General features: G+C 50.1%; 1 protein-coding gene across 1 annotated transcript in view; it reads right to left on the bottom strand.

Moving 5' to 3' along the window:
- Positions 1–22,174, bottom strand: part of EMILIN2 (elastin microfibril interfacer 2) — a 50,972-nt gene that overhangs the window by 1,712 nt on the left and 27,086 nt on the right. The window contains exons 4-7 of the mRNA XM_032602936.1: positions 16,949–18,859; positions 3,021–3,389; positions 1,669–1,701; positions 996–1,124 (exon numbers count right to left, since the gene is read on the bottom strand). Coding sequence (XP_032458827.1) covers positions 996–1,124; positions 1,669–1,701; positions 3,021–3,389; positions 16,949–18,859 — 2,442 coding nt within the window. The remainder of the gene's footprint in view (positions 1–995; positions 1,125–1,668; positions 1,702–3,020; positions 3,390–16,948; positions 18,860–22,174) is intronic.

The raw sequence follows: 22,174 nt of genomic DNA, 5'->3' as shown, positions 1-22,174 counted from the left end.
TTGCAGAGCAGCGGCACATGGGCCCACAGCCAGACCCAGTGCTGGCAGGAGTGGCCACTGCCCAAGGGCTCCGGGAAGGGGGCCGGACATGCGCCACTGACCACGGGCTGAGAAGGAATCTAAGGGGCCTGAGTCTTTAACCTGCCCTGAAATGTGCCAGGCTGCCCAGCTCCCTTGCCCAGCTCTTCTCAGTAAATTTAGAGCCTGGGGACAGACGGGCCCCAGCACTCCGGGCACATGGCCAGCGTCTGCTCAGGGTCACGCAGAACTCCCTTTACTGAAGACCCGCTGGAGAGAGCATGGGCATCCTGGGAACAGGAGAGAAATGCAGGTCACGGTCCCTGTGTGCCGAGAGCACCTGGCCTGGCGGTGTTGACAAGCTGTCCCCATAGCTGAGGCTGCGTGGAGGGAGGGCCCCAGGGGAAGCGCAACTTGAGCACAAAGCGAAGCAGCCTTCTCACACCCCGCCTCCAAGCCCGTTAAAAACAGAGTGTGATGCCTGGAGGCCAGGAGCCCCGTTTTTCTACGCCCTTCAGTTCATTCACTCTGATGCTCGCTAAGACCCGAGGCCCGTGGTCCTGAGACCCGGGGCCAGGGCGGCAACTCACATCTCTGACCGCAGAGAGCCGATTCCCTCCCAGGGGCCACACAGAGCCCCGGCCACAGCAGCACGTGACACCCAGGTCCGCTGGTGCCTGTGGGCGGGGGGACAGCGGCGGACCGGGGGGCCCTGGCTCTCCTCCCGCAGGCGTGATGCCCGCGTCCCCGCTGTTCTCGGGGGCTGGGGACCACATGGACCGAACCCCCGTCAGGGCGAGCGGTTCTGCCCCAGAGCAGGCGCCCCGCACTGCTGCTGACCCACTTGGGGCTCAGAAACCAGGAATCCTGCAGGCGGCGGCGTGGGCGCACCTGTCGTGGCAGCCGGGAGGGACCTTCCTCACAGCCTCCCGGCTGGGATAGTCCTCCCGAGCGGCCGTGTGTGCGGGCGGACTCACCGGTGCTGGGGTCGTACACGTCCCCGTCGTTCACCAGCACTTTGTTAAAGAGGACGACGCCCGCATCGCTGGGGAAAGGCTTCCGGGTGAGCCCCGCAGAGAAGGACACCAGAGACGGTGCGGGGACCCCTGGGCGGAGAGAGGATGCGCCTTCAGTCAGGCCCGGGGCCGAGGCCTGCGCGCCGTCCCGAAGGGCAGCCTGGGCCTTGCATTTCGCCTCACAGTGGGCACACCCCCTCCTCACACCCTGGGCCCGACAGTGCCCTTGTCAGAGGGGCAGGCAGTTGGTGGGAGTGCGCATGCGTGGATTGCGTTGGCCGCTGCGTGAGAGGGGAGGCTTCGCGCATGCGTGGGCTTTGTGCAGGATGTCTGGGGTGGGGGAGCTGAGGCCCCACAAGGTGCTTCTGTGTGAGCGCTTCTGAGATGAGAGCTGGGAGGCTGCGCGCGCACACGCGAGGCGGGGGCTTTGCGCATGCGTGATGCTATGCGGCGGGGGGTAGGGGCGGTGCGCGCACGCGCGTTTGTGTTCATGCACACGCGAGCAAGTGAGCCGGGGAGGGCTGCACCCGTGCCAATCGCCCAGAGGGAGGAGACAGGACCCGCAGTGGGGGCGGGGGAGGGGGACGGGCTGCCCAGGACCACCCGCCTCGGCCTCCCGTCCTGGCTAACGTACCTGGGGAGGCTACAGGCGGTGACTTGGGGTACCCTGAAAAACAAAACGCAGATGCAGTGTCAAAGCCCTAATAGCGCACCTCATTTTCCTCCTTTTACTGCCTGTTTCTCACACTGTGTAAGTAGACATTAAGAGCACCCACTCCCAGCTGCCTGCACAGAGAAGATAACCCTGAGGACGAACTGGCTGGGGGAATAGGAAGAAGATGGACTGGAGCCTCGGGGCCCAAGCCAGCGAGCAGGCTACAGACCGACATGTCCACTCCCACGCTTGCCCTCCAGGAGCAGGGACTGTTCACTAGCTGTGCCCCCAGGTAGACTGGATGCAGTGTTTGTCGTATGGATGCGTGGAAGGAAGGACAGACATACAAATGAACAAATTGCCCGAAAGAATATAAGCATCCAAGATACGTGGAACAGAAGGAAAACTGTCATCTTAGAAAAGTCCCCACACCTGCCTAAGAGAGCTGGGATCACTGGAGCTTGGGATGGCTGAGAAGGAACGGCAGTGACCCCCACCTACCCAGCAGCCACGGTGCTTCAGTCAGGCAGGCTGTCCTTGCCCGTGGCTGAGTGCCTCCAACTGGCAGCTTGGTTTAACTGAGGCGACTGGTTGGTACTCCCTGTGACAGCTGACGTGAACTACCCCAAGCAGCGTCACGTGTTCAGATGTGATAGCCCAGAGCCTCAGCTTCCTCATCTGTCAGTAGAATATCAACTTCACAGTGCTGTAGGGAAAGCTGTAGCTCCAGCACCTAGTTCAGTCCCTGGCATGCAGTGGGTGTCCCATAAATGCTCCCTTTTCCTTCTCCCTCCTGCCTTTACCTGACTCCACCTCCTCCACCACCACGGTGCTGACCTTCCAACTCACATGAAGCACTTAACTGGCCAAGCACTGACCTAGGCTTTTCTCCATCCTCACAATAACTCTGAAGTCCTATTATTATCTTCCCTTTGCCATTGACAGAGCTAAGCCTTGCAATGACATAGCTAGGGTTGGAGCCAGAACCTTCCGGCCGACCCACTTTGATGTGTGCTCATCTTTGTGGCTACGCACGCTCCCGGTATCCTCTTGGTTTCCCCGGTACACTTCCTGCTAGGGAGATCAAGGAGCTGCCTGTGTGGTCCACGGTCCAGGTATTACAGCCCATGGCACAAATCTATTTCTAAGTATGATGTACTATCCCCAGAGTACCACAGAACCTTTGGAGAGCCAAGTTTTGGACCTTGTACCCTGAAGGCTGCACCCATGACCCGCAGAGACCCTGCAGCAGCCCCCTGGGGCTCAGGCTGCCCCCTCTGTGCATCCTCACCTTCCGTAGCTCAGATGGCCCAGCAGCGGGGGACCCTTACCTGGTGCTCCCGCGTAGCCTTCGGCCCTGGGGATGGGCCCCTGCCCAGTCTGGCCGTCCACGCCCCGGGGCAGTCCTCGCCCCGACATGCTCATCCTGCCCGGGGGCCCGGCCTCTCCAGTCTCCATAATGACCCCGGTGGAGCCAGGCAAGAAGGGCAGCCCCGTCCAGCCTGGCCGCAGCAGCGGGGGCAGTGGCCGGGGGCGTCTCTTGGGCAGGACAGGCTGCTGGCCTATGTACGGCTGCTGTCCAGGGTCCTCGGACGGCGGTGGAGGGCTCAGCGCTGGAGCAGATGGCTTGGTGGGGGCCTCTGCCGGGTGCGGGGCCTTCCCTTGGGGCAGAGGCTGGGGTGTCGCTGAGGTCCCCTCCGCTGAGCATTTGGAAAGTGGAAAGAAATACACAGGGTTCAAAACCTCAGACTTAACTGCTCGACCACAGGCCCCTCTGTGAGACTTTCGTGGGCATGGCTCCCTGGAAGGTGTGTGCTTGGGGGGCTGGCCTGTGGCCTCCGCGGGGTCCCTGGGCTGGGCCCGCCAGCAGACACAAGAGCAGCCACCACGGAGTGGGGACCGCCTGCCTGGACCCCCTGCCCAGGGGAGGGGGACCGTCACCCTCTTTCTTCATGATGGTTGCACTCTCCAAAAACATCACCCGAACCTCCCTGATTTCACTACATGGTGATACCACAGGGGTATCTGCCTGCCTGCTGCCACCCACGGCCTTGCATTCTCTCAAACAAGCTAGTCTCACGGTCGCAGTGGACAGCCTCACAAGCCGAGGACCTGCTGGGTGCAGACATCACGGGACCCAGGCAGGTGTCAGGGAGCTCGGGCTGCCTCTGCAGCAGGCACAGCTCCCAAAGGAGCGGCAGTGCCCCCCACCTCTCACCACAGCCAACTGAGGGAATTTCCACTGCAGAGAAGTCCTGATTCACATTTCCCTGCCCTCTTGGGATGGCGCTATGACACAAGCGGGAAGCTGCCACCCTTTCCTCCTATGAATACATTCCTGGAACTAACCTTCCAGGGAGCCCTTCCTGAAGGCCTGTAAGACATCTAAAAATAACCAGGACTGGTCACAATACCATCCTCAAAAGCCAAACCCCACCCACCTCCTCAATCTGTATTATGCCTGCAATGGCCCAGCTTCCAAGGCTACAAAATTATGACCAAGCAAAATCAGTAACTGCATTGTGCCCCACTGCCTAGTTTTGTTTTAAAGCTCACAAAGGTAATTATGGCAGATCGAACCCATGCTCCCCCTCCACTCACAGGTTGCTAGCCCACCTCCAGCCCCAAAGGGAGACTATCTCTCGAATAGCCTTTCCCACCCAGTACTCCATGAGAGGATTAATCCCTAAGGAAAATGACTTGAATGAAGTGATCGCTTTTTAATTTCCCCCATGGATGGTACAGAACTAATACCATTCCAGATGCACTGAAGATAAATTAATTCACACCATACAGTGGAAAGGCATCAGGCCTTAGTTCTCTTCAGGACTGGCGGGAAGAGTTGGGCTGGGCATAGAAACTGAGGCAGAGCAATTCCCGACATGGGGACACCACCAGCCACAGTGAAGGACAAGAGTGAGAGAGGAAACCAACGAACAAAAAGGAAGTTTAAAGAGATAATACAAGAAAATAAATATGTAATAAGGCGTGCTCCTCACTAGCGAGGATGCCCACAGGCTTCTCCAAGTGTGTAACTTATAGCTTCTGCACTAAATAAACCGCTTCATTGCGTGCTCTCCCACACGTACTGTGCTTCTAATAAACGCTGTGCCTGCTTTAAACAAAAACAAAGTAAAAATCTCAGAAACAGAAGACACTGCATCCGAAGTATAAGAATAGATTGGTATTAAGAGAGGCCTAACCAGAGAATAAAGATGAGTCTTTGCTGATTAAAAATATACTTGCCAAAATAAGAAAATTCAGTGAAACACTTGGTAGATAAAGTCAAGGTGCTCTTTCAGAAGGTAGACCAGGAAGAGAAAATAATGGACAATAGGAGAGAAACCGTAGGAAAATTAGACTCTTTCCAACCCAGAAGTCTTTCCCGAAAAGAAAGATCAGAAAAACGGGTGTAGGGATGATGAGGTAGTAAGGAGAAACTCAACTACACAATTTCTCAGAACTAAGAAAGATCCCAGCACAATTATTAAATGAAAGACCCAAACCAAAGCATATTCAGAACACTGAGGATAAAGAGAAGACCACACAAACTGTCAGGGGAAGACTAAAAAGTGACCTCAATTCAGACCATCACCAGGGGAAAACTAAAAAGTGACCTCAAATCAGACCATCAGACCATTTACCAGGCTTCTCAACAACAGTACTGGAAACCAGAAGACAAAGGAACACCTTCAAATTTTGAGGGAATATCATTGCTAACCTTGAATTCTATACCCAGCTAAAATATCTGCCAGTTATGAAACTAGAATAAAGACATTTCCAGGCATGCACTATTTAAAGACAAGCAAAACTGTCAAGCACCCTTTCTTAGAAAGCTATTGGAAAATGTACTCCACTGAAAAAGAGAGTAAACCATGAAAGAAAGAAATGCAGAATAAAGGAAAGGGTCTAAGACAGGAGAGAGGTTCGAGAAATTTCTAGGATGGTAGTGAAGGAAGTTTCAGATTGAAAGCCTTAGAGCAAGTCCAGAGAATAAGCAGTCCAGACTGGGTCAGGAAGAGAGAACTCCCGGAGAGAGGTCACTGATTTAAAAAACAGAACTGACAAATGATCTGATAATTTTTTGTGGTATTGAGAGGGTGTCAGAGAGTGAGAAGAATCCAAAACAGATATGTAAAATCTAGCAAATAATAATGCAGCACTACTACTAATTCAGAGGAAAGCAAAATGAAAAGCAACATGATCATATTTGGCCATTACTGAGCTGTTTAGCTCCTCATAGCATAAATACTGACTTGATTTTTGTGGCATAACTCCACTGGGAGCTGGGAGGAAGGGAAGCAGGGGGAGACACGAGAGAGCCTGATACATAGGCTAATGTCTACAGCTGATAAGTAATATATATAATGTCAAATAATACCCATATAGAGATATCTAAAGCTAATAAATTGATGGTAAACATCAGGGGGAGAAAACAGCTGAAAGTGGCACGTGGCCACCTCTGGGGTGAGAAGGGTAACAGGGAAAAGGGGGCAGGAAAACTGGTTTTCATTATAAACTTCTCAGAACTATTTCATTTTTATAAGATATAATTATGGAAGACACCCAGGGCCTGTCTCTAAACTCTTTTCCCTCCAGTCCAAGCTCAGGTCCTTCCTTGTCTGTCTCCCCTCCCTCCTCACACCGTTTCCAAGGCTCACAAGCTGGCCTTCCTCCCCGGGGGCACAGGCTCCTGCCCTAGCCCCACCTCCCTTCTCTGCTGGAGATGCTCCTCCAGCATCACTCCTCTCTCCTCCGCCTCTTTCCTTCCACCCCACCAGCTCCTTCCCTTTAGCCCATGTTTATGTGTCTCCACCCAAAATTTAAAAACAAGTACTTTTCCTCAGTCCTACAACCCTTAATGAATTACAGTTGACAAAGCACCTAAAGATAGCCAAGTACAAGCCCCTCAACCGGGTCCTTATTTTCGTACCTATCCCCCCCAAACCCTTCAAACCAGCCCTCTTTCTCTGAAGCCCCCCTGTCTGTCGTTTGCCCCATCACCTAGTCCAGGTGCTCTCGCTTATCACACACACCCCGATCTGGGCTAAGTCCAGCTGATTCTAATTTTGAACCGTCCTTTGGGCCCTTCCTCCACACCTTTCTCAGAATACTCTTAGAACGCGTCCTAGTCATCTTCCCCGCTCAGAAATCTCCGGTTGTCCTCCACTGCTCATAAAATCCAACAGAATCTCCTCTGTCATCCGTGTCCCCACCCCCTGCCCCATCGCCTCCTGCCACCTTCAGTACCCCCACTGGGGCCCGGCTCTCATCTGAGCATCCCTGCCTTTGTGCTTTGCTGTTCGCACTCCCTAAAATGCCTCTTCAGGCGCCCTCACCGAAACACACCTCTCCCTGCAGTCCCGGTTCAGATACCCGCTCCTCGTGAAGCTGTCATGAGTCTGCCCAGTAGGGCTTGAACATCCTGCCTCCGAACCATGAACCACTTTGGCCTCTCAGGGGTCTTTTCAGGGGTCTTTTCATCTCTCCTTTCTTGCTGGATGATGAGCGCTTGAGGACACATTTTAATGATCTTTTATCCCCAGGGCCTGGCACGTGACATTGAGACATCTAAGTATTTGGTGAATGAAGGAAGGCTGGAAGTAGAGCAGGTACCATGGGCTGCACCCTCACTCCTGCCAACCATTAAATTAGGCGCCCTAATTTTGCCAACGATAATCGTTCTGGGGTCCTATAAGGGCAATGCCAGTACCTAGAGTCAGTGATGGTTCTCTTTTACGTTCATCACTCCCTCAACACCCAGGCTTGTCATAGCAAGTGGAAGGCAGAGGGAAACAAATGAACAACCTGCTTGGGCCAAATACCCTCCGCCAGTCTCCGCGGGGAGTCCGTCCAGCACACTGCGCAGGACAGGCAGCTCCAAAACACCACTCACGTCACAGCAAAGACGGTCACGAAAAAGTGGCCCTGGATCCCGGCTGCTCCCCAGCCCTGGCCCCCAGCACAGGCTCAGCCCAGTGCATCACGTGGTGTCTCTAAAGCACACATTTATTACATGGTTGTAACAAAGGCTGGATAGCATGTTGCTCACTCTGGAAAGATAACTCTCTTTCCAAAGCGAACATATGTTTCTAATCCAGAGAGTGACCATTTGTACTGAGCTCCTCGTGAGAGCCAAGTGTTGCTGCCCATGTTTCACGTGCAAGGAATGACCAGCCATACGTGTGCTTGCTCTTGTTCCAGAACTTGCCCCACGGCGTTGGTCCTGATGCCACAGTGTGGCCTTGTGCCACTGTGTGCGGGATGGGCAGGGCCACAGCCTTACCAAGGATGGACCTGACACCGTGGAGGAAAGGCCACTCCCTCTCCATTAAAGTTCTTATTAAAAGCCAATTTCAACCTTGCTAAGACAAAGACCTGCCTAAGGAAATCCGCAACAGTCCACGAGACTGACATGCCTTCCTCCGCTCTCAGGAGCCTGGGTGGTCTGGCTCCTCCTGCAGCCGCCACACAACCCTGCAGAGTGGCAGCTAAATCGCCCAAGTTCCGGCCCCGTGGCTGTGCCTGGCCACTTGGTGGTATGTTGTCACAGAGCAGGGGTGTGGGGACAGACACGGGCCTTGGACGTTAGTCTTGTCGGTGGTGTGGCTGAGGGAAAGCCACAGAAACCTCCTGAGTTATCAGCTCAGCCATCAATCGGGCTAAACCGGCAAAGACTCCTGACAAGCAGGCGGAATCGGTGCCAATCAGATGAAGTGATGGGTGCAGGGGCGCGTCCCTGACTGTAAAACACTGTGCAAACGTCAAGGGCAATTCCCAGTTGGGGGGAAGCTGAGCTGCCTGGCCTCCCAAGGGTATGTCTGCTGACCAAACCCTGCAACTCCGGGGGACTATTTTAAAGAGGTCAATCAAGCCTTATGACTTCATATTTTCTTTTTCTTTCTTCCTTTATTGGCCATGCCGCACAGCTTGCAGGACCTTAGGTCCTTGACCAGGGACTGAACCTGTGCCCTCAGCAGTGACAGCGTGGAGTCCTAACTACTGGACTTCCACAGAATTCCCAAGACTTATGACTTAAAAAAAAAACGATCCACATGCTGACATACAGCAGGCTAAGTGGACGGAGGGCCACACTGCCCGGCAAAGCTCAGTTCTTGGGAAGCGCCTGAGAGACGCGAGGCTCAGCGGGAGGTTCCGCGGGACTCTGGTGCTCTCACTGACCGGCACAGGGCGGGCACGAGGCAGGGGCTTCTGAGGAGACGCTTGCTGGTCTCCCTGCAGAAAGGCTGAGGGAAGACCGGCCGTGGAGGCATGTGAAGGACTCTCAGGACTGGGGAGACAACCCACAGAAACCCTGCACTGCTCCCCTGACAACAGAGGAAGGGAAACCATGTGTTCGCAGGAACGGTCCCACTCCGAGCAAATGGCAGTCGAAATGCTCCTTTGGGCTTTGGTTGGAATGAAGAGGAAAAGCATTCAAGCTCGTCCAAGGGGTGCTGTGGTTCTATCACAGAAGGGCCCGGACCGACTCTTCCTCTAGAGGACAGAGCCCACTGGCCCAGCCGAGAAAGGAGTCCAGACGTGATCACACAGAAGCTGGTGGAATCAGCCTCAACAGGGGAAACAGGCCGACATTTCTGAAAAGTACAACCTAGAGAACACTGACACAGAGAGACGGCTCCGGCCGCTCCTGTTGACATCGGGGGCAGCTCATTTGGGATGGAGAGTCATTCGATGTCACTGAATCCCAGAGAGGCCGACCCAAGCATCAGCGTCACTGGGGGATTTTTTTTTGGTAGAAATTCACAAGCTGATTCTAAGTTGTATATGGAAATGCAGAGAGAGGATCTACCTGATTTTCAGACTCACTATAAAGCGGTAGTAGCCAAGGCCTAAGAAGACACGTCAACAGCGCAGAGCAGAGTCCCCCAGTGGACGTGCACGTCACGGTGGAGCTTGCGTGGGTGGCGCTGGGTCAAGTCCGGGATTTTATCCTCTCTCCTCACCGCCCTCCCGCCCCCGCTTCTCTTCTTTCTGGGCACGGCAGCCCCGGTGCCGCCTCTGAGGGGGCCTGCCTTCCACTTCTGGGACCAGAGCTAGGGGGTTCTTTGTTTTAATTACAAATTTATTTACAAATTCCTGGATCTGACCTCATCCCTGCTGAGCAGGAATCTCCCGAGTGAGCCCGGAGTCCTTATTTTTGTAAAGCTCACAAAGGATTTTGCACACAGCTGTGGGAGAGCCCTCCCGGAACATGGCAGTTCTAAAGTCAACGTTAAGATGGAGAAAGGCAGCTGCAACTTTCACCAACTAAAGAGCTTTACAACAACCAGATGCTCACAGGGCAAAAGGGCAGGTATCGTCTGGAGTTGGTATGGTCTGAGTGTGGGCAGTTTGTTTAGCCTTATATGTATTTATAAAACTCTGACTTACTCCATCATAATATCTTGGACCTACACTGGCCCCAAACTCAGCCAATTTCAAGTTGAGGGCCAAAACCCTCATAACACTGGCATCAGGCCACACTTCTCCTGGCCACGCTTTACGGTTAAATGCTTATTTGAAAAATCTGTGCTTTTTCATTCTTACAGCACAGCTTAGGCTAAGCAACTGGATAAAGATGGGATTCTTAAATCTGTAATACCCCTGAATGAAACGTTATTAATATAATTCAAAACTAAAAATAGAACTACCATATGATCCAGCCATCCCACTCCTGGGCATCTATCTGGAGAAATCCATCATCTGAAAGGATACACGCACCCCAATGTTCACTGCAGCACTATTTACAACAGCCAAGACGTGGAAGCAACCTAAGTGTTCCTCGACAGAGGAATGGATAAAGATGATGTGGTACATATATACAATGGAATACTATTCAGCCATAAAGAAGAATGAAATAATGCCATTTGCAATAACATGGATGGACCTAGAGATTATCATACTAAGTGAAGTAAGTCAGACAAAGACAAATGTCATATGCTACCACTCATATGTGGAATCAAATTTTGTAAAAATGAAACAAATGAACTTATTTACAACACAGAATCAGACTTACAGATATCGAAAACAAACTTATGGTTACCAAAGGGGAAATGTCAGGGGGAGAGGGATAAATCAGGAGCTTGGGATGAACACACACACTCCACTATATACGACAGATAACCAACAAGGACCTACTGTATAGCACAGGGAACTCTACTCAGTATTCTGGGATCACCTATATGAGAGAAGAATCTAAAAAAAAGAATGAATATAGGAATATGTATAACTGAATCACTTTGCTGTACACCTGAAACTAACACAACATTGTAAATCAACTATACTCCAACAAAATTGAAATTTAAAAGAAGAGAGAAAAAAAGTATTTATGAGAAATTGCCCTAAGACATTTGCAGAAGAGGTGGCAGATTAGAAAGAGGAAGCAGTGCCGCTGTTACTGGAGTGTGCTCAAACAATGCTGCGACGTCCGGCAGGCATGGCCCTTCTTGGAACCGTGACGCAGGGGAGGAGAGCTTCCCTGACGCGCAGACTATTCCTCTGCCCCGTCTCGGCTCGGGTGGGAGCCCCAGGTTTCTCAGCAACGGGAACTCCCCTTATGTCCCAACTGGAAGGGGAACAGCAGAAACGTCACAGTCTGGTCCCGGGGCCCCGGCAGAAAGCAGACTCTGGCTTTCAGCCACGCTGGGGGCAGACCCTGGAGCTGCCAGCGACAGAGCGACCCCTACCCGACAATTTCAGTCAACTTGGGGACAAGCTGCAGCTAAAGGAAAGGGACAGGGTGCTGGGGAGATGGTGTGAAGAACCAACACTCAAAACAGGAGCCAGTGGGACGGGGCACAGAAGCCCAAAGCCTAGGGCCACATCCACAGAAGAACAAAGGACTTCCCCATCTCCTTGCCCTTCAGAAGCTAATTTATTTGAACATGAATCCTGAATGCTAGGAAGGGGAGACTTCTAGGCTTTTTACACTTTCTCCCTGACTCCCAGTTTCGAAAAGAAGAAAAGGAAAGGGAAAGAAGGAAAAAAACAAAACCCTCTGGCTTTCTAGAAACATTTGACAGAGCAGCCAGGAGCCCCACACCCAGGGCTCTGATCCCATGTCTGCGGTGTCTCACTTCTCTGAGGCTGCAGGCCCGGGGGCTGGTAGGAAGAGAAAGAGAGAAGTTCACCCAGGAGCAGAATAAACATCCACCATAGGGGACAGAGGGTCGACATCACAGCTGGTATTTATTGAGGGATTCCCAGGTGCCAGGCACTATTTAATACTCCACTAGTTAGGAATATTAACCCTCATACTAACTTTTTGAGGTATGATTATTATCCTGATTCTCTCCAATTAACAGGTGTAGAAAGTGAGGCATTAAGTAGATAAATAACTTGCCCAAAGTCACAAAGAATGTCTAGAGTAGCTGGGATTGCAAACCTGGGAAATAATAATCACTTCCTGGCTCTAAACTCTCCAAGAGTTTCTCATGATACTTAAAATCCAAATCCGTTATCACAGCCTATAAAATCCCACCTCATCTGACTCCTACTCCCTGACCTCACTGCCTAAGACTTCCCCCCTTGCTCACAGACCTGATCAAACTGGCATTCTGAGTCCTCAGTCAGGACAAACACATTCCTGCCTCAGGGCCTTTGAACATGCTTTCTGCTGAGAACACAGATCTCTGCAGGGCTCACTCCCTCGTCTTATTCACGTCTCTGCTCAAATGTCATCTCCGCTGAGCAACCCTCCCCGACCTCTGATCTAAAATACAAAGTCCCCCGTCCTCTATCACCTTCTCTGTTGGGTCTTTCCCCACACACTGATCGCCAGCTGAAATCAGATCTTCATTTGCTGAGCTGTGCATTACGTGTCTTACGCTCTAGAGCGTAAGGTCCTTCAGGGCTGAAACGCCAGCCCTAGGACATGACTCAGTAAGCATCTGTTGAGTGAATGACTATATAAATGAAAGGGTGGGGCATATGGGGCCCAGGAGAGGGGTGTCACACCCACATCACAGAGCGTTAAGGTGAGACAGTCATGAAAATACAGTGGTTCTTCACCTTTTAGAAGTTAGGCAGTGCCGGGCTCCCCTGGTGGCGCAGTGGTTAAGAATCCGCCTGCCAATGCAGGGGACATGGGTTGAGCCCCGGTGCGGGAAGATCCCACATGCCACGGAGCAACTAAGCCCGTGTGCCACAACTATTGAGCCTGCACTCTAGAGCCCGTGAGCCACAACTACTGAGCCTGCACTCTAGAGCCCGTGAGCCACAACTACTGAGCCCGCATGCCGCAACTACTGGCAACGACTGAAGCCTGCGCGCCTAGAGCCCGTGCTCTGCAAATGAGAAGCCACCACAATGAGAAACCCATGCGCCGCAATGAAGAGCAGCCCCTGCTCGCCACAACTAGAGAAAGCTGCACACAGCAACGAAGAGCCAAAGCAGCCAAAAAATAAATTAATTAATTAACCGAAAAAAAAAAAAAGAAGTTAGGCAGTGCTCTGAGTCCTAGATGACAGGCACGGACCTTTCGTCCAAAAAAGTAACCAAACATTTTTGTTTGGTTTATAATCTCAAGAATCAGAGGGATAAATTGGGAGACTGGGATTGACATATACACACTACTATATATAAAATAAAATAGATAAGTAATAAGAACTTACTGTGTAGCACAGGGAACTCTATTCAATACTCTGTAATGACCTATATGGAAAAGAATCTAAAAAAGAGTGGATATGTGGATATGTATAACTGATTCACTTTGCTGTACAGCAGAAACTAACACAACATTGTAAATCAACTCTACTCCAATAAAAATTAATTAAAAAAAAATCTCAAGAATCTCTTTTAAACCCCAGGGAGGAACATCTGCACCAACGATGCAGGGGGTGGCAGGTAACAAACAGACTCGGATCTATCTGAGCGTCAGCTGAAGCCCCTTCTGCTCCCCCGGCTGCCTCGTGGGTAGTTCTGCCCCCTCCGGGTGCTTCTAAAGAAAAGAATGGGGTCTGCGAACAGGGCGGTAGAAACAGCAGAGGGTGAGCCCCTGGCCCAGCAATGTGGCTTCTGGTGGCTACACCCTGCATTCTCAGCTCTGGACGTTGTTTCGCAGTGGGAGAGATGATGACTATCGTTAATATTCCCTCTGTCCCGAGGCCACCAGCCGCATCACCTTGCCTTGACCAGTGGAATGTGGCAGAAGGGACACCATGCCAGCTCCGGGCCTCGCCTGGAAGAGGCTTCTGCTTTCACCACGTGATAAGTCTGACTACCCGAGACCACCTGCTGTGAGGAGGCCCAAGTCAGCCACACGAAGAGACAGGATGGCTGTGTGGAGGGACCCCTGAGGCACCGGACACGTGACCCGTCTGCCTGGACCTCCCAGCCCAGCCGGGCCCACCAGCCCCCTGACTGCAGCTGAGTGAGTGACTCACGCTGACACCAAATGGAGCAGAAGAACTGCCAAGCCAGTTTCCTGACCTGCAGAGTAATGGAAAATGATACAGCTTTGTTGCTTTAAGCCACCAGGATCTGGAGCAGTAAATAACGGGCCCATTTACACAACTCCTCAGCAGGTATGTCCTCCCCTCCTGCTTTGCTGAACCCTACCCACCCCTCAGTATGAGCTCCAGTAACGCCAACGCCTCCTTCCAGAAGCTTCTCTCATTACTCCACCTCACCCTTCACTCCACCAGCCTCTGAACTCTCAACCTCCTCATCCTTGGAGGCTCCCTCCTCCGAGAAGCCCTCCCTGACTTCCACAGTGGCCATGTGCCTGTGCCCGTGACCATCTCTGTCTGCCTGTTTCCCCTCAGAATGTCACTGTCACACACACTGTCACACATCCACATACTGCACAGACATAGCTCATTACTCCCACAAAGTACGGGTTCAGTAAGATCAATGAACTAAAAGGATAAACCCTGACACCACTCACTGGGCCCTAACACACCACCTCATTCATCCTCTCTGCAGTCCAGTGCATGTCGTTAGCCCTGTGACTGAAAACGCCTGGAGGGTGAGGGTCGTGCTACTCACCTCTGCACCCCTCACAGAGCCCTGCGCATAGTAGGTGCTCAATAAATGTACTGTTGACTCTTTTTTTTTTTTTTTTTGGCTGCGTTGGGTCTTCGTTGCTGCGCCCTGGCTTTCTCTAGTTGTGGTGAGCAGGGGCTACTCCTCGTTGCAGTGCACGGGCTTCTCATTGCGGTGGCTTCTCTTGTTGCGGAGCACGGGCTCTAGGTGCGCGGGCTGCAGTAACTGTGGCTCTCAGGCTCTAGAGCACAGGCTCAGTAGTTGTGGCGCAGCATTTGGGATCTTCCCGGACTGGGGCTTGAACCCGTGTCCCCTGCACTGGCAGGCGGATTCTTAACCACTGCACCACCAGGGAAGCCCCTGTACTGCTGACTCTTAACCGGTCCATGTGACCTGAACTCCAGATTCACCCACAGACCTCTCATGCTCCGGTTCTCCTAGAAGGATGGATAGACTCTGCCTGTCTGTCTCTTTTCAATCAATGAAATTCTCGGAAATCCATGCTTTCTACACTCACAACAATGAGTTCATTCCAAAAGGATCATCTTTTGGAAGACACATTCTCTTTAAAGGCACTCACCCCCGACCCCTCCTTTCACAGCCAAGCGTGAAGGAGTTAACACAGCTCCCCATGCTGCCTGGGAGCTGCAAATCAACTGGAAATATCTGGTTCAATCTGTTGTTATAAAGCACAGTCCAGACAGAACTGTCACCGTGAGGGACAACCATTCTATGAATACACACATCGTCCTGTGACCTTTACCCAACATTCCAGAGATAGGGGAGCTGTGTGGGCCTGGGGGGAGGGGAGGGGGAGGGTTATAAATATCAGGACTGCCTGGGTAATGCCTTATCTACAAACTCCTTATCTCTGGGAAGGTTCAAAGCACTTCCCACCCACCACCTGGGACCCTCCCACCTCCTGCGGACCAGGCCCTGGCTCTCCCCGGCCAGGCCAGGGCTCCTCTGCTTCTCCCACTCCAGCCTCCCCTTCTCAGGCTGTAAGTCTCAGATGGGACCTGATCCTAAAATTCTACAAGCTCACACCAGGCCAGGAACTTGCATCAACAGGTAAGGGCCTTTGTCACCTGGAGCTGAGCAAGGTGGAAAGGTGATAAAGGCCAACAAAGAAGACAGGACCGGTCAGGAAGTGGGGTCCTCTCGGGCACATGGCTGGCCGTCCCCAAGTCCTCATGGGCCCAGTAAGTGTGCGTTCATCTCTGGGAGACATAGGGGAGATGTGTGCAGGCCTGGAGGACAGCGCCTGGGGTCCTCACCCCACCTCCACCACTTCCCAGCTGTGCGACCTCGGAACACATCCCTGAGGGGACTAGGCCAGTGCTGATTCACATAAAAAGCGCTCATCCCTCCCGCGTGCATTAGAAAAGGCTGGCTCAGTACTGAGGCTACTGAATCCAGGTACAAGGGATGCTCTGTCCTTCAGGGATGATGTGCTGAACCCCCAAATAACAGAAATTAACTTGAATATATCACTCAATACTATTAAGGGACCATTCATTCATTCAATTCATTCATTCATTCAACAAACGTTTGTCGAGTGTGTCATGTGCAGCCAGCGTTGCCCTAAGCGCAATTTATGAGCGCCCTTGTTCTGGACACTATGGGGCTTTAAACAGTTACTGCCCCTAAAGTGCTTTTGTCCATGGTCCTGTCTCTGTCTTTGGAAAGGAATACAATGCATTCTACCTGCCATCATGTAGGCCCTAGATTTTACGGAACAAGAGGATGCTCAAAGCGGATGCTCTGTCATGATAATGACAGAGATGATAATGACACCAGCAAACAAAAGGGATGCTCACACAGAGGTGAATGGACACACACAGGAGACTCCCTGAGTAGAAAACAAGACAACATATCCACTGCCCCAAGCTGTTATGCCACAGCTCTGACCCCGACTCTAAGCTCACAGACACGATAGTACAGATCAACCTTCTACCACCTACCTGCGGGGAAGGACCAGTTTTCCTTTTGTATTTTCAATTTGTTGTCGGCTGATCATTTGCAAAATGCACAGATCGTGTACTTGAATGCTACGGTGATGTCAAATTATGTTAGAAGTTTCTAAATACTTTCTCTCACTGTTGGTATTCGCCTTAATTTTACCCAGCACCCAACGATTCACAAACTGGCCCCCATCTATGAAGCACACTTCGGTTAGCAGTGATGTAGTTAATTCCACAAACCATCCAAAACCTAGCATAATACGTGTCGCAAACAATTACAAGAAATGGAATTCTAAAGGTCCACTTACTTGCCGATGGTTGAAATCTGATCAGGTCTTGCAAGTCCGTAGAAATCTGGAAAACATGGCTATAGAACTGCTGGACTGAATTCTTCAGGCCAGAGATGTCTCTGGAATGTGCCCGGAGCGTCCCGTTCATCTGCCTGACACAACTCCAGAGGCTGCTGACATGCTTGTTGAGCCCTTCCTTGATTTTCTGAAGACTTCCTGAGATGGAGTCCAGTTTGCTGCAGGTTTTCTCCATACGAGACACCCTGTCCTCCACCACGGAGACCCCCCTCTGGACCCCGTGTGTCTTCTCCTTACAAGCGTCCAGCTCGGCGAGGACCTGGCCCTGCAGCCGCTGCCACCTCTCCTCCAGCTGGTCGCAGCAATGCACGGAGGCGGCCGGGGGAGACGGGAGGGGTTCAGCCCCCTTAGAAGACCCACGCCCTGCAGCCTTTTCACCTTCTCTACCACTGCTCAGCTCATTATGAAGATGACTCACGTGGTCTTCTGTGTGGTTTAGTTGAGAATAAAGAAAACTAAAATTCTGTTGAAGTCTCTGGATGCTACGCTCGGTTTCTTGAAACTTCCTACGCATTGTGTCATTTAGAGATTTCAAAAGGCTCAAACTGTCACCTGCTGAAGGGTCATCTCCATTTCGCAAAGTATCTTCTCCCCCACGAGGCTCTCCCTGGAAGTTCTGTAGGCACATATCCTCCACCACTTGCACTTTGTCCTTCAGGTGGTTTAACTCCACCATGACCTGTTCGTTCCCAGCCCCTGACCCATCAGGCGGGGCTGACGCTGGGGGAGCAAGTTCTGCCTCCGAGCCGTTGGCCATCGCCAGGAGAGCGCTCCCCAGCCGCTCCTCCAGAGACTGTATTTTCTGATCAAGAAGGTGCTTCAAGTCATCTACCTCCCCACTGATGGTCCCCCGGAGGGTTTCTTCAATGTAAAAGCAGTGTTCCTCTGCGTTCTTCTCTGTCACGTTGATCCTTGCATCCAGTTCGTTCCATCTGGCATCGAAGTCCACATCTGGCTCTGGAACTACGAGGTGGTCAAACTCATTGTCTAGTCGTCCGTTCAGCATTCTAGTCGCTTCAGCAACTCTTTCAATTTTCTGGTCTAACGTCTTGACCTGTTGCCCAAAGTCACCATTCTTGGCACCGTCACAGCAATTTGCCCTGGCTGGAGGGTCTTGGACCCGGGCTCGAAGGTCACTGATTTCTTTTCTCAGGTTGGTTTCCTTCTCTCCTATAAGCTCCATCACTCCCAGGTAGCTGCTCCCATAGTCATCACAGTGCTGCTGGAGACCAATGAGCTTATACTCACACGAGTTCTTCAGATCAGCCAGCTTCCTGTCCATTCCCTCCATGAGCTCCTCTCTCAGGGCATCAATCTGACTATCGACATACGCTTGGTAGAGCTCATTGGTCGTCATGGTGACCGTAGGGCCCTGGGCCGCCTCCTGGAGCTGTCTGAGCTGCCCTTCATAGCCCTTCACCTTCCCATCCAGCTCTTCCAGCTTGCTACTCTTGGTCTTCAGAGCATCCTTGACTTCAGCCAATTCAGACTTGATGTCCTTCATGCCAGATTCCTTATTGTCGAGGACACCAGGAAGCTGGACCGTTTCTGGTTCTCCACCAACGGCACCGTCAGGCACTGGCTGGGGGTGCAGGTTACTGAGCCACGATGCCAGCATTTTGCTGGCATCATCCTGAACGGAGTGTCTGAGGTTTTCATTCACTCCAGCAAAGGAAGACTGGAGATCAAGAACCGTCCTTGTGAGTCGGAGAACCTTCTCCTCAAGCACCTGGATTTTCTTTTCCTGAAGTTCTAGGGGCCCCTGTTTTGGATCTACGGTCCGACTTAGTTCTGCTGCAGGAGTCGGTGACAAAGTCTTCCCAGGCTCTGAGACTCGGCTTGGTTCATCGTCTGTTACAAAGAAAGAGTTGGACATGACTTAACATTTTCTACCTTTACCCAGTTTCTGCAAAGACAATAAACAGGGTATTCATGGGATTCACTTACAGCTCCCTTCTCACTGCAGGGAATTATTGTGCTAGAGTAGAAAAGACTGTGGGCTTTAAATAAAATAGACCTCCAGGGGCACTCTGGCTCTGCTGTTTACAGTCTGCCCTCGAGCAGGTTAACTCACTTCTGTGAACTATAATCCCCTCATCTATGAAGCAGAGGTACTATCGTCCCTCTTGGGTTGTTAAGAGGATGTTTACATGGCACATAATAGATACTCAATGGCCTCTTTCACCCTGGAGGGAAGATTCTTTATTTGCGTTATCATATGAACACACATCATTCCCACGTTAGTAACTGCACCCACACCCCGGTGGTTGACTGCATTCTGTAAAACCACAAGAACCCACTTGAGATCCACCCATTAGCAGTTGGGTGGTATGATATCACACGAGCAACAAGTTATCCTCCAAGCAACCCCTAAATGTTTGCTTACTTTTAATAGCATCCCTGTGCTAAAAGACTCTCATAGACATTGTTCGGCGCTGTCATGTAGCTGGGGAAACTAACAGCAAACGAGAGATAAAGCAACAGAGTCTACTGGCATCTCCCAACAACAGAGCTACATGGCCCTAAGCAGTGAGAGTCACTAAGTCAAAGAATACAAACATTGAATTTTTTTTTGGCCAAGCCCCGCGTTTGCTGGATCCTAGTTCCGGGACCAGGGATCCAACCCGTGCCCCGTGCAGTGGAAGCACAGAGTCCTAACCACTGGACCGCCAGGGAATTCCCCAAACATTCAATTTTTTGATAATCCTACTTTAAGAAATGTACCCTGCAAGGAAACAGTCCAAAAGAAAAAAATTATTATAAAATAATTGTGATGAGTCATAAAATGAAAATAAACTAACGTACAGAGAGAGAGATAAATTAAACAAAAAGCAGGTTATCAGAATCTGAGGCACTAGGCTTCCCTGGTGGTGCAGTGGTTAAGAATCTGCCTGCCAATGCAGGGAACACAGGATTGAGCCCTGGTCCGGGAAGGTCCCACGTGCCGCGGAGCAACTAAGCCCGTGTACCACAACTACTGAGCCTGTGCTCCAGAGCCTGCGAGCCACAACTGCTGAGCCCGTGTGCCACAACTACTGAAGCGCACGTGCCTAGAGCCCATGCTCTGGAACAAGAGAAGCCACCGCAATGAGAAGCCCGCACATCGCAACAAAGAGTAGCCCCCGCTCACCACAACTAGAGAAAGCCCGCATGCAGCCACGAAGACCCAACGCAGCCAAAAATAAATAAATAAATTTATTTTTTTTAAATCTGAGGCACTAGGAGAATAAGCAGCAAACCACGCCCTTGAACACAGAATACAAGGAATACTAGAATACCATCGACAAGCCTACAGATGATACTGAGACCTATCGTGTAAAGTGGAAAAAGTCACACACGACATAGATTACAATGAAATAAAATGTATTAATGTAAACTGACAAACACTGGAAGTAAATTTAGAATGTTGTCGATATTTGAGCTTAATGCTCATTGTTTTTTCCTCCTCTAAACTTTTGCAGATGATCATATCAACAGTTATTATTCATTAAAATCAACATAGTGTTAAAACCAAGACTGAAATTCAGATGTCTAAATTCCCAAGGAGAAAACTAGAAAGAACACCTTGTTTTCCATACTGAAAAATGTATTCTATCTCAGGACACCAGAAATAAAATTTATTGAATCACGTGCAAACGAAATGCTGTTCTGAGCAAAGGAAATTTTTTTCTAAGGGCCGGAGAAGCGGGGTAGGATCAGGATGTAAGCAGGGGTTTTTTTCATACACTGCTGGTGACTATAAGAATTGTTACCACTTTTTGGAAGGATAATTTGGCAAGTGTATCAAAATACTCAGAATCCTTTTGACTCTGCAATTACACTTCTAGAAATTTCTTCTAGTAAATAAGAAGGATGAATCCAAAAATTTAACAGGAAAAAATACTTATTCAAATACTATCTATAATAATGAAAAATTGCAAACAGTCTAAGTGACCAACGGTACAGGATTATGTCCAAACAATCACACTCCATGAAGCCATGAGATGATATTGTAGCGTATTTAATGACATGGATGTTTTTTCAGGAAGTTAAAAAATAAGTTCCAAAAACAGTATGTTCGTTATAATGATAGTGGATTGAGGATAGGCACTTCCTTTCATTCTCTTCTGAAATCTCACTAAAATGGCAAAAAACAAAACAAGCAAAACAAACCCCAACCAAGTCACATATAAAAAATTGGGAATCAGAATGGTTTTGGACATTTTCACAGTGCATTGGAAACTAGAAGAAAAAAAGAATTTAATTGAAGTACAGTTGATTTACAATGTCGTGTTAGTTTCAGGTGTACAGCAAAGTGATTCAGATATATATATATATATATATATTCTTTTTCAGGTTCTTTTCCCACATAGGTTATTATAAAATATTGAGTATAGTTCCATGTGCTATACAGTAGGTCCTTGTTGTTTATCTATTTTATATATAGTAGTGTGTATGTATTAATCCCAAGTTCCCAATTTATCCCTCCCCCGCAGTTTTCCTCTTTGGTAACCGTAAGTTTGTTTTCTATGTCTGTGAGTCTCTTTCTGTTATTCAAATAAGTTCATTTGTATCATTTTTTTAGATTCCACATATAAGTGGTATCATATGATATTTGTCTCTGACTTACTTCATTTAGTATGATAATCCATAGATCTATCCATGTTGCTGCAAATGGCATTATTTCATTCTTTTTATGGCTGAGTAATATTCCATTGTATATATACACACCACATCTTCTTTATCTATTCACCTGTCAATGGACACTTAGGTTGCTTCCACATCCTGGCTATTGTAAATAGTGCTGCAATGCACATTGGGGTGCATGTATCTTTTCAAATTATAGTTTTATCTGGATATGTGCCCAAAAGTGTGATCGCTGGATCATATGGTAGCTCTATTTTTAGTTTTTTAAGGAACCTCCATATTGTTCTCCATAGTGGCCGCACCAATTTACATTCCCACCAACAGTGTAGGAGCGTTACTTTTTGGAAACCAGAAGAAAATTGAGTGATGCTTTCAAAATTCTAAAGGAAAATTATTTCCAACCTAGAATTCTGAAGCTGGAGTAAAAATATTTTCAGAATATCAAAAGTTTACCTCCCATGCAATCCTCTCATGAAACTACTAGAAGATGTGCTCTACCAAAACAAGGGAATAAACTGAGAAAAAGCAAGCAGGGGGTAC

This window comes from Phocoena sinus, chromosome 14, assembly GCF_008692025.1.
Source record: "Phocoena sinus isolate mPhoSin1 chromosome 14, mPhoSin1.pri, whole genome shotgun sequence".
NCBI lineage: Eukaryota > Metazoa > Chordata > Mammalia > Artiodactyla > Phocoenidae > Phocoena > Phocoena sinus.
This window is presented reverse-complemented; position numbering and strand designations above follow the sequence as displayed.